At 40.0% G+C, this 13288-nt stretch overlaps 1 protein-coding gene across 1 annotated transcript in view; it reads right to left on the bottom strand.

Annotated features, from left to right (window-relative positions):
• Positions 1 to 13288, bottom strand: part of CDKAL1 (CDKAL1 threonylcarbamoyladenosine tRNA methylthiotransferase) — a 332059-nt gene that overhangs the window by 107611 nt on the left and 211160 nt on the right. Inside the window, exons 10-11 of the mRNA XM_081952974.1 lie at positions 7624 to 7790; positions 1450 to 1595 (exon numbers count right to left, since the gene is read on the bottom strand). Of these exons, the coding sequence (XP_081809100.1) occupies positions 1450 to 1595; positions 7624 to 7790 (313 nt within the window). The remainder of the gene's footprint in view (positions 1 to 1449; positions 1596 to 7623; positions 7791 to 13288) is intronic.

Genomic DNA, 13288 nt, shown 5'->3' with positions numbered 1-13288 from the left:
AGATATTCTCTTCCATTGGATTTGTTTAACATAACCATCCTACTTTGAGACCACCAAGTGGAAAGTATCTCTTATTTCAGAAAGATGGGAGGAGAAGCCTTGAATTTAAATACCTTGGAATCAGAGGAGGTATTCAGTAGGTTCTGACCAGTTCTGGAGAACCGGTAGCGGAAATTTTGAGTAGTTGGTAAATACTGGTAAATACTACCTCTGACTGGTCCCATCCCCAATCTATTCTCTGCCTCCCGAGTCCCAGCTGATCGGGAAGAAATGGGGATTTTGCAGTAACCTTCCCCTGGAGTGGGGAGGGAATGGAGATTTTACAGTATCCTTCCCCTGCCACACCCACCAAGCCACGCCACGCCCACCAAACCATACTCACAGAACTGGCAGTAATAATTTTTTGAATCCCACCACTACTTGGAATAGCTAAAACTCCATGATATCTCTTCAGTACAGAAGACAATTAAAAGTTGTAGATGGCTAAATTCTGATATATGATAAAGCCAACTGTGCAGAACTGTTATCTGTAAGACTTCCCTCAGGTTAAGCTGGATAATCAAGCAAAGCAGTGACATATTAAGTGATCTGTACTGCCCTATCCTGGACTGAGAAACCTGACAACAAAAACAATACTGTTTCTCTCGCTTAAAATGTGGACAGGTTGCCTTTGATTCTGGAGATCATAATCAGCTAATAAACATTTAGCAACAATAGATAGTTTTATATTTCATAAATATTTCAACATTTCCAAACCATCTACTGTAAGTTTTTGGAAGTGGCCACAAAAGGTGATCATGTGTAGATTACATGGAATTAACCTTCAACTAGTAAAATAAATTACATATACCTATATGTATATGGAAATAAACACAGGCAATCCTCACAAAATCACAGAGTATTATTTTCAGTAAAAATTCTACTTAGAACACTTAGTACTCACATTGATTACAGTCTAACTAAGTTTTCCTACTGCTAGTACTTCTTAATTAAGGAATTCTCCATGAATGTTACCAATGGAATTTACTACAAAGTTCATTTAAACGGTGACAAAATAACGTATACAGTTGTGAAAAAGTATTTTGAAATATAGTTACTGATTGTCATAATTTGCTAATAAGAATTCCTGGATTAACACAAAATCCGCGTATTGCAAATCGTAAACTAGGAATAAAAAGATACTTTCAATAACCAAATGTCCAAATACATGACCGGAGCAGCACTTTTTTGTGTTTTGCATTCTGCATCAATTACTCTGAATATCTGCATTCAACAATTTAGTGAAAATACCCACATCAAATCATATATTCCAGAATATAAACAACTTGAAACAAAATATCCCATCAAAGCAATTGTAAGGCATAGCCAAATCATGAAGATGCAAAAAAGCAATTATCTTTTTAAAATCCATATTATCAAATTATTTAACTTTTTAAATATTAGACTTACCTAGTTTTAAGAAAATCCACCACATGTTTGAAATCAGCTACACAATATTCTCTCTTCATGTCCATCAATACGCTATCAGAAGCGGATTGAACTGGTACATGTAGAAAAGCGTAGACTCTCGGGTGGTTGAGAATTTTTGCCATTTCCTAGAGACATGAAAGTAACATCAGTAATATTTTCACACACTAGTAAATACACTGTTAGTTCTACACATCTCCCGCATTAAAAAAAATGTGATGTACATATTTTTGAGTAAGACAATCAAGTAAGATGGCACCAGACACTCACAGTTGTCTAATTTACAGTAAAACTGTATCCCCTTGCTCATTAGAAGATTGATAATCTGATGCAAAGTAAAATGATAGAACAATAAAATAAAATAATAAAATAAACGAAGAAAATATGACTAGTTAAAAATAGATGGGCGAACAGAACAGAACTCCCATTGCGTCAGAAACTTCAGTTTCTGTATATATTGATTGCCAGCATCAATGTGGAATGTAAGATGCATAGAACATAAAAAGATGTAGCCCTTGTTTGCTTATTTACTGTCACAGGAATATGTAAATGAAAACTTTTTATATTAGAATGCTTTCCAAATTGCCATGAGTTCCAGCTAATTGCTGTGCCATGTAACATACACAGTGTTGTGGAAGTTTCCAACAACTCATGAAAGGATGCCAATGGCTCCGTGGAGAGGAACAAATGAAAAATTCAAATTTGCAAATAAAATTCTCATGATAGAAATCTGGTTCGGAACCATAATAAACCATTCAACAATAACACTTCCCCATTGTAATCAAGGAAATGAGTAGGAAGTTCTTACAAATTCACTTCACAAAAATAGGCTTATATTAACAGCATGGAAGGCCTACTAAAATGAATGGGTACCATATGAATATCAGGAAATGGAATTTTTATCACTGACTTATCTATTTAATTATTCTTAACTAAAGAATGAGAGGAACTGCAGCTTTGAAATACTGGTCTGATTCTGACATAACATTTAGCCCTAAGGTAAATGTATTTTGGAAGAGTGTGAAATGCAAACTTGTTATGGCTTATAACAGAGCTGTCGAACTCCCGGCCCACAGGCCAGATGTGTCATACAATGGCCACACCCATGCCCGGTTTAGCAAATGGGGAAAAAAAAGTCACATACATACATTATATGACGTGAGCTTGACATCCCTGGCTTATAATATAAAGTATTATAAAGTTTTAAAAGTAGTTTTGTATAAACTGGACCAAAGCATTTTAAAACTAGTATGGAAAATGAAAAAGGCATTACAGAGAATGCATGGGGTCCAAACAACTTTACCAGTGTACTACTAAATAATTGGGTTTTTGTACAAGAACCAAGAATAAGAAAGAAGAGATTAGCTGTTGTTCTACCCTCCATTTTTAGGTTCTGTGTCAGGGCATGTCTAGAGAAGCCATCTGTAAAGTTATGTGCTCAAATGAAGCTACAGATCACAAATGCTCAGCTGATAGGAATCAAAGAAAGGGAGCACTAAGGCATTTCAAATTCTTCAAAGGGAAAAAAAATACACAGCATACAAAATTCCTCTCAATGGTCAGGGTTTCATTGGAATAACCTGAATTAATAAGGAAGATTAAAAAAAAAACACAGATGGCATATGGCAGACTTTGAGCATGACTCATCTTGACAGGTGACATGGAGGCCTATGCATCTCATCATGTGCAATTAAGCGTTTAAAAAGGCACTGGCAGGTGTGAACAACTTCTTTAAAATATAGACTTTTGTATATTCTCTCCACACTCAGAAACAAGGTGCAAACATAGCCCCAACCCCCCCTCCCAACAAACGTCTATGATAGAAATCAAGTGATTTCTGGAGGAAAAGCAATATAATCAGCAAATTTACCAATAGCATTTTTCAACTGTTCAAGATAATTGATGATTAATTAATGGCTTTTAAAAATGTTTATTGTGCAAATGCACTTTTGATTACCCACAAGGCAACTCTGCCTATTATTAGAGTCTTGTACTTTCTTTAGGATCAAAATCAAAAGTTGTATTGAGAACAGAATTCCTAAAACATTCTAGAAAACCTTTGGGTTATCAGAGAAGCAGCCCCACTAGCTCTCAACCACAAGCTGGGTTCACAAATTTTATAGCAGAGGGTGTGTGGTTTTTTTTTAAAAAAAGTTTTGACTAAATGTGTTATGCAAATCTAGATATTGTTTCGTTTAACAAAATGTTTAAAAAAACAAGGTTTGATTTAACGTTGAGTATCTTTCCCAAGCACATATACTCTAACAAAGCACATAAAGACAGTAAATGTCCTTATGTCCTGACCTTGAGAAGAACAAAGCAGTTACAATATTGAAAATGACAAAGAAATGAATGAAAGCCCTTTTACTGAAACTTAATGGGGCTTAGATTTATTAAAATCTAAAAAGTGTGCATCTTTGACAAGACCGGATGACAGAAAGGCTTCAAGAAGGTCTGAATTCATCTCCTGCATCCTGAAATGTCAAGTGCCTCTTATTGATGTTATGAAAGAAAAACTAAGGAAGCCTTCCCTCCTTAAGTTCATAAAGCTAAAAGTATCCTGAAAAGACAAATAAAAAGATGAAATAATGCATTATACATGAACTGTAGATTTCCATAAGCTCCTCCAATCTATACTCAGCTTTACCTTTACCCTTAGGTCCCTTTGAAAGATTTTCAGTCATCAGATGGTTGAGATGGAGCAAAGCCTGTCACCAGCTCTTTAAAGCAGCCGTGTGTTTTCCCCAGATATGGCTGTCAGCTGTTATACGATCCAGAGAAAGAATGTTCAGTTTCAAAAATGGCCAATAGTTAATGTATGAGTGCCCCCATGTGCTTTTCCTTTGTTAGCAAGGTACTAGATTACAAAACAGTCTATATTCTTAAGGAATTTGCTAGCTACTTGATAATCTGTTGGGCTAATTGAATATTAGCTTGGTAAAATCTGAAGCAATATGTTCAGAAGATCAAATAGATTTTTGGGGATGTATCACTATTGTCTTTGTGTACTACCTAGAGATCAATTGTGGGTTTTTATTTTAAGAACAGTTGTTCCTGTTACCTATAAAAGCTTGCCTGTCCATTTTCTATGGCTTAATATGTTGCATCTCCTCAGCCAATTGAAGCTTACTGAACAAAGAGTATCTTAAGGCAACATCTGACCTCTGTTTTTCTTTGGAAAGTATTGCTTTCAGATAATTGCCACACCAACAGATGTGTCTGTTAATATTCTTTTAAGAAAGAGCTATTCGTATCTTGGAAAATGAGGCTTGCTTGATTTTTCTCTCCCAGCGAACAATGAATGTCCTTAAAAAAAAACTGCTGACCAAAATTGTGTAAATGTCGAGTCCCTTTTAATGCAGAAATGGACTAATATCTACAACGAGACTGCTTTATGATCCAGAGTCAAGGAGACAGAAGCCCCATTTGGTGACGTCTATATAATGCCACTGATGTAAAACTGAATAAGTATGGGATTCAGTCCTTCATTCTTCTTTTGGATGAGAACAGAAAAAAAATATGCAGGCCAAGTGACAGGCAAATAATAATGGAATAATTATGGACGAACTTTCAAAAATGCTCAGAAGTATTTACAGATTCATAAATTTGGCAGGCAAGGGTGCTTTGGAGACTTCCTGTAAAGGAATGCATGAATGATCTTGGGGAAAGATGGCAAGAGATGCTGTCCAGGAAACTATCCGCCAAGAAATGCTGGAGCTCCCAGTGGCTTAACAGTCAAACCATGACATTTAGGAAGGGCCTGCCCTAATGAATCAAGCGGTTAAAAGTGAAGGCAGAAAGTTTGCACCTTTAGACTTGCAAGATTTTGTTAATGTAGCCTTACAATAAAATTCATTTAATCCTGTTTTTGGTCTGGTTTACCTGGTAGAGCTGACACTTCCTGCTGCACAAACTCCTACACCAGGGGTGTCCAAACTTTTTGCGAGGAGGGCCAGATTTGGTGAGGTGAAAATGTGTGGGGCCGATCATTCAGCCTGACATTCTTTGAACCCTTAACATTAAATGCGAATTAACTACCGTATTTTTCGGAGTATAAGATGCACCAAGATTTTGAAGAGGCAAATTTTAAAAAAAGTTTTTGCACTCTCCCATGAAAATGGGCCTTTTTTTAAAAGGGCATGAATAGCCTTTAAGAGGCTTCTAGAGTGCTCCTAGGGGCTTGGGGGGGGGGCAAAGTTGAGCAAAAAATGGCCCATTTTTTGCTCATTTATGCCCTCCACAGCCCCCAGGAGCACTCTGAAAACCTCCTAAAGGCTATGCACAGCCATTTTGGTGAAGGGGGCAGAGTTTTGGGAAGCAAAAAATGCAGTATTCAGTGTATAAGATGCACCCAGATTTTTAGCCTCTTTTTTGAGGGGAAAAAGATGCATCTTTATACTTTGAAAAATATGGTATTTTATGAAAGACTAAACAAATAACTCCAGTGGGGAGAAGAGGCTGCGGGCCGCTTGAAATTTGAAAAAGGGCCACATTTGGCCCCCAGGCCGCACTTTGGACATGCCTGTCCTACACTGTAGTTGCCAATGAGCAACTATTTATGGCAGAGGGGCGCTACTTTTTGATCCATCAGAGCTGTAGGAGGCAGGTTTTTACCAAAGGGGTGGGCGGGATTTTGATTTTTCCTCTGTTCTTTTTTAAGGGGGAATTACTTTTAAAGAAACAAGCCTATCAGAGGTTTCTAAGAATTGCAGAAAGATTGATTTAGGGCATGGGTGTCAAACTCCCGACGTCACGTTGCCATCACGTGACATATCGCGGCAGTTTTACCTTCGCGGAACTGAAGCGGATGTGGTCTGGCCGTGACACATCTGGTTTGCGGGCCACCAGTTTGACACCCCTGGTTTAGGGACAGGTATATCCTAGAAGTTGCAGGCTGCATATACTTGGAGTAATCAAACCACACCATTAAAATGCATTTATATATGTTAATACTATATTTAATGAGAAGTGATAAAAAGTGAATTTATTACTGAAGGGAGGATTAAGGTAGTTTTGTGAGAAACAGCAGACCAAAGACTAGAACTGCCATCTTTGCAGCCAATCTTCTGAAATGAGCTGCCACACTCAAGATAAATAAGACAAGGAGGCAGATTACCGACTGCAGACTGTATATTATGTATAACTCCCCCTTGGAAAGTTTGCATTACTTAAAAATTGAACTGACATGTTATGTTTCCCCCTTTTTCTTTTGGTTGGCCTTTATGCAGAATATAAATATACTATGTATATTTATAAATATGCAAATAAAGCCATTCTGCATGTAAACAAATCCTAAAGAAAAAGTCAAGAACAAAAAAAAAATCTCAGTATTTCTGCTGCTGTATAATCCTGCTAACTAATTCTGGTATGCGTCTTGGGATAAAATGTATTCAAAGAAGTTCAAAACAGCATAAATAAACTACGCAAAATCTTCTGAAGTATGTTATTACCTATTAACCTGTGATGATTCACCTAAAAATAGCATAGGTCTTGGGTACTGAATTGAGAAGTGCCAACATTTCAGTTGGAGAAGTTTCTAGAACAGGGGTTTCACTTACGTTGTCACCATGTGACGTATGGGGACTTTCTTCCCCTTCGCTAAACTGGGTGTGGGCGTGGCCAAAGCGTGATGCATCCGGCCTGCAGGCCAGGAGTTTGACAGCCCTGTTCTAGAATATTGCACAATCTTGTGGGTACCAGAGGAAAGGAAAGTGTTAAATAGCAGGCTTTCCTTCAGTGTGGTATTATATGGGCTACAGTTTGCAGTATCTTCTACCTTCAGCTTTGCTGAATGGTACTTGTAGTGTTTTGTAATCCAAACACGCATCTCCAGGGCATCAGCTCAGGGGAGGATGAGAAAATGTGCATTATTTATTTCCCTTGTGGCCTACACTTTTGATATATTCCTTGGCAATTTGTTTATGAACCGCTCCATCCATAATGGGCCCCATTGAACATTTTGGGTTATGTTTCTTCATGAACTTGCCCGTTGCTTGTGCAATTTCTGATCCCATCTTACCTTGCATTTTCGTATTATGAATGCAGTTGCAAAAGAGACAAGCTGCAAGCAAAAGAGACAAGCTGCAGGCTGTCAGTCCCTGCATGATGTCAAAGGAAGCTGGTTAGTCACTGCAATTGCTTTGCTCGTGAACGTACCTCCAGATGCTCTAAAATATACGGAGGGTTTGTCATGCCAAGCCTTAGCATTGCTCCCTCAGGGATCACTTCCACTAGCTTCCACAAGAGAGTCGGGAGGTCTGTGCCAATGTCTCTGCCATAAGCCCCGGTATCTTCGCTGGTCAACCATATCTCACATACTCCTTCTGTCAACAAGAGACAGACAGAAAGATAATTAACAAACCTGCTTTGGAGCTTGTTATTTTATTATCCAGCTGCTCACCCTTTTTTAAAACGCACTATTTCATAATCCTAACTATTATGCAGTCAGGCTGGGTATTCAATTGCAATGAAAGAGACATATCCCCTGGGTAGTGGTGGGTTACTAAGTTCATTTTATGAGCACCACAGTACTACAACAACGCTGTGAATTATTGCTTGAGAGTGATTAACATTCACAGCCAGTGACTAATGTGAGACGCCTTACTAATGCAAGTTAAACATGAGTATAGAGCTCCTTTCCCATCTTGGGGAGTTGCTGGCTTATTGGGCGTCTTGAGCAGTACTGCTTAAGCATGTAGTATTTTGCACTGATCAAACTGCTAAAAGTGAGCTGACTAATAGTTTAGTTACAGCCTATAAAAGTCCCAAGTACTTGGAGATAAAACAAGCCACTTGCTGACTAATCCAATTATCATTTACAGTTACAACACGGAACCTTTATATAATATTTACAAGGCCATTAAAATTTGTTAATTACAAAGACATTCAATGTCACCTACAGACAGAGTCATTTCGAGAAAAGTGTTTTTTTCCCCCCCTTCCAAGCAACTGACATATATTTTCAACGAAGCTGCAAGAAACTCAAATATTTCGGCCGTACCATAAAATGAATAAAACTCTTGTACATGCAAGGTAATAAAGATTTCTTCCAATAGGTTATCACTTCAAGACATTTTGTCATTTCTGTCTGCTGCCTCCGAATGCAATGTTGTAAAAATGAGGAACCCCCCCCCCCGAAACGTGCAGCTAGATCCTTCCCACCAAAACTAGACTAGTCTTCAACCTTGAAGAAGTGTCTAATATTTCAGTCCCAAGCTTATTTTAATTGTGAATCTATACATAAAAATCAATATTAAGAGTTTTCAATTGGAAAATGACAGGAGGGTCTAATTCTGTTTTATTATACTGTACAAGAGACCTGTGTTCAGACATTTTAGGGAAGGTACTGATATATTGGAGCGAGTTCTGGAAATCCTGCATTAGGAGGAACTGCAGGCCATGTTTATTTTGGAGAAGATGAAGGAAAGATGAAATAACAGCCTTCTGTGTGAATGGCAGCCACAGGGAAGATGGAAGAGATGTATTCCCTTCTTTTCCAACCAACAGCACTGGAAAGAATGTGTGGAAATGTCAGGGACTGAACTGTATGGTCTCTGAGGAATTATCATCATTTTATTATTCATTACTGAGTTGCATCTGAGTGGAATGAAATCCTGCCTTGTCGTTCTAAATATCTGACCAACACTAAACAAGCTGACATTCGATGTAGCAGCAAAGTATGGTTCAAAGCAGAGCAGAAATAATCTGCTGAAACATGAAACAGAACTTTTTTTAGAAGCCTATTGTTCCTGGCTTTCTAACTCTAGAGAAGATTATTTGAATCTGGCCATGATGAAAACAATGTGCTTATCTCTATCTGAATCAATAATATTGCCAGATACATTATACAGGATGGCAGAACAGTTTTTAAAAAAACAGGATACAAAAATATTTAGGAAATCGTGTAAGTAGACATTACCCACTGTTTTCCCTTTAGAAATATTCATGGAAACACCAGGCGCTTCCAATGAAAGGTTCAGATTTATAATTTTTCCAACAAATCATTCCTCATTTTGACCTATGAAGACAGTTATGGTATGCTGCCTTGTGAATGCCAAGTTAGTGTAAAAAAGAATCACCTAGAATAGGAATACAAACAATATTGACATGGAAAATAACAGCCTTGTTCAAAAACTACATAGGTGAGGATCATTAGCCCCCTGGTGGGTTGAAAATTAAATTGCATATCAAGGAAGCAGCTGTAACAGTAAATTAACAACAACAGGAATAACTGTCTTTACTGCTCTGACACCAGGATATTAAACAGGGAATCTCTATTTTACATACAAATGCAATATCAAATGTTGCTGAATATTCTTATAACATACATATTTCATGTATGTATGTTTGTATGTAGGTATGTGTACCGTGTACACACACACACACACACACAGAAAGAGGGGGGTATGTATACACACACATGTATCAGTGGTGGGTTTCAAAACTTTTTAGAACCTCTTCTGTAGGTGTGGCCTGCTTTGTGGGAGTGGCTTGTTGGCCATGTGACCAGGTGGGAGTGGCTTGCCAGTCATGTGACCGAGTGGAAGTGGCTTGGCAGTCCTGTGACTGGGTGGGCGTGACCAACTTATAAAATGTGGTGAAACTCACTTAACAACGCTCTTGCTTAGCAACCAAAATGTTGGCTCAGAAACTCTGGCATTTGAAGCATGCAAGTCTTAAAGCTGTCAAGTTACAAGACCCTTGCACCCCTAACCTTTCAGAAAAAAAAATACCCCAGGGGTGTTCAAATTTGACAGCTTTAAGACTTGTGGACTTCAACTCCCAGAATTCCTCCTCCAGTCATGTTGGCTCAGGAACTCTGGCATTGAAGTGTGCAAGTCTTAAATCTGTCAAGTTACAAGACCCTTGCACCCTACCCTTTTAGACAAAAACCCCAGGGGTTTTCAAACTTGACAGCTTTAAGACTTGTGGACTTCAATTCCCAGAATTCCTCCTCTCGCTCTTCATCTTGATGATGTGCGGATAAGCGGGGGGAGGGAGCTGGAACCGGTTCTAAACAGCACTGCAGATTTGTGGAACCTCTTCTATAGAAGAGGCTAGAACTGGCAGGAACCCACCCCTGACGTGTGTGTGTGTATGTGTATGTGTACACACACACACACACACACACACACACACAATACAGATTGTTAGGCGAATTCAATAATGATTGATGTGACATTTCAATTGACAAATTATACTGGCAAATTATACTGACAAATTATACTGGCACATTTTCTTATCATTTTTTATGTTTAGCCTTCAGGGTGCCAATAATATCACAAAAGCGGGGCAAAGCCATAATTTGAAGGTATTTTTATTTGGATTAGGCAGAAAGGATTTTAAAAAAATCTGAAAAGTAATACATTCTTATATATATGTGGTTCTTGTGCTCCCAAACACTGGATTTATGAGGAGATAAAGAAATTAAAACACTTGTGTTGTAAAGTTAAACAAGAGTTTGCTCTCCCCTCCATCAAATCTGATCAATTACCAGTAGCTGAATTGATCTTCATTACAAACTTTGCTTCCTTTTTTTAAAGATAAAGTAAAACAACATTTAACTACTTTAAATTTTACAATCCAAATTTCAATAGGAAGACTTATTCCTACAGACTGCCACCAACTTTCAAAGCCAGCCTGGAAGCTAAAATCTAATGAACTTTTGCAAAACAGGTTTTGCAAACTTCTCAATCTACTTCTTCATCAGGATGCTATTCCAAATGGAAGGTACAATGACACTGTGACACAGAAGAGGGCCTCCTGGATCCATTAGGTGACATTGCTTAATTGACTCGACCTAAACCAAACCACGCCATTTGTGTTGGACTACATGGGGCAGGTGAAAGCTCCAGGAGACAGGTAGTGCTTCAAATGTCCTTCATATGTAATATTTAGCACTGAACTGCATTCAGAAACCAACCTATAATCAGTGTAACTCAGACAGCAGGGTTATTATATAGCAATGATGATTAACCTTTTTCGATTGGAGTTATCAAAGTTTCAAGGCAACTCTGTGCCCGAACCCCCAAAATGCAATGCGCACACACCCTGCCCCTAGGCATGCACATGTGACCTCCACATGCCTCCTGCACAAGCATGCGCAAACTCCACATGCCCTGCCTCCTGCGCATGCACATGCAGTCTCTTGCATGTGCCCCGCCCCCATGCATGCCTGCACGATCCCGCACGTGCTCTGCCCCCCACGCATGCACAGCAGAGACATGAAGACCAGCTGTCCAGCACAAGAGGCAGGAGTGTGCATGTGCGGCGGAGCTGAACTTGGGCGACTGCTCTCGTACCATCAGAGAGGGTGCTGCGTGCCACCTCTGGCACATGTGCCATAAGTTCCTGTTCTGACCCCCGCCTCACGTCACCAAGTCACTCCGACACAAAGACTCTTCAAGATGTTTATTTTCATACAAGTTCCACCTTGGCAGCAATCCAGATAGCACTTTGGGCAGCAATCCAGCTACAGCGACACCTCTTGGCAGCAATCCAGCTACCAAACTCCAGATAACCACCTTACCAGCACTCCTGCCTGCCAAGGTCCAGGGAACAGATTGGCAGCAATCCAGGTAAACCCTTTGGCAGCAATCCAGCCTGCCAAAGTACGACGCAGATCTGAGAGCTTCTCCACCTCCAATGATCAGTTGATTCCTGCAAAGGGCGTGTCCACAAGCAGTCCCTTTATAGTCTGGAGAGGAGTCTAATTATCAGCAGCTGAGAGCAATTATCTCCTGTAATTGCTCAATTGCTCCTTAGGCCGGATAGCACACCGGTAACGAGCATCTAATAGCTCACTGCTGATGTCTGACTCACTGTCCCGTGACTCCTCCCCACTGCTCCAAGGCATGACATCAGGAGCCCCCTTCCTTTGGCTTTCACCACTGCTCCATGCCTCAGGCGCCTCCTGGTGCCCAACCAGCCTCTCTGCGCCCTGCTCAGAGTCAGAACCCTGTCCAGGGTCCTCCACATCCTCCTGAGCCGATTCAGAGGGACCCTCGCTGTCGGAGTCTGGTGGCAACTCCAACGGCTCCTGCTGGGCCACAACAGGTTCCCCTCACGGTTATATAGGTAGAGCAAGACTTGTCCAGTACTCTTATGCAGCAGCATTCTGGACCAGATACAGCTTCTAATAGTCTTCAAGGGCAATTCCATGTAGAGCACATTGTAGTACTCCACCCATGAGGCAACCAAAGCCTGAATGACAGCAAAGAGGGTCTCTCAATACAAGAATGGATGTAACTGGTGTGTAAACTACACCTGTGCAATGGCCTTCTTGGCCACAACTGTCACCTATTCCTCCAACAGAAGCTGAAAGTCTACCAAGATTCCCATATAGTGCATCAATCCCAACTGCACGCCAACCTGTGTGGGTCAGACCAATGGATGTTGGAGCTGCATGCTTTGGACACAACAACAAACAGTTTTGCAAACAAGCACTCATTGGAAGAGAAAAGGGAGGTAGCAATAGCAACAGAAAAAGTTCAGTCAGCACCGGAGTCCAGATCGTTGTTAAGGACCTTCCAAGGAAGCATACAGCCCCCTCCCTTGCCTCTTCAGGTGTCGATTTGGTCTTCCATGAACTGTACTGTCTCCTTTCCTTGCTTTTTAACATTCATAATTTTTTTCTTTCCCCAGAGTTTTTAAAACTCACAGCCTGTGCACACACAAAGGAAGAGGGAAAAGGCAGAGGGGCTGGAAGTGTGCGTGCTGTGCACAGGCTGTGAGTTTTAAAAACGTCTGAGTGAATCCAGGAAGAGGGAAGAGGCAAAGGGGCTGGAAGTGTGTGTGCTGTGCACAGGCTGTGAGTTTTAAT

This window comes from Natrix helvetica, assembly GCF_964273705.1.
Source record: "Natrix helvetica genome assembly, chromosome: 4".
Lineage (NCBI taxonomy): Eukaryota > Metazoa > Chordata > Lepidosauria > Squamata > Natricidae > Natrix > Natrix helvetica.
Note: the sequence above shows the minus strand (reverse complement) of the source record. Positions and strands in the feature narration are given on the sequence as shown.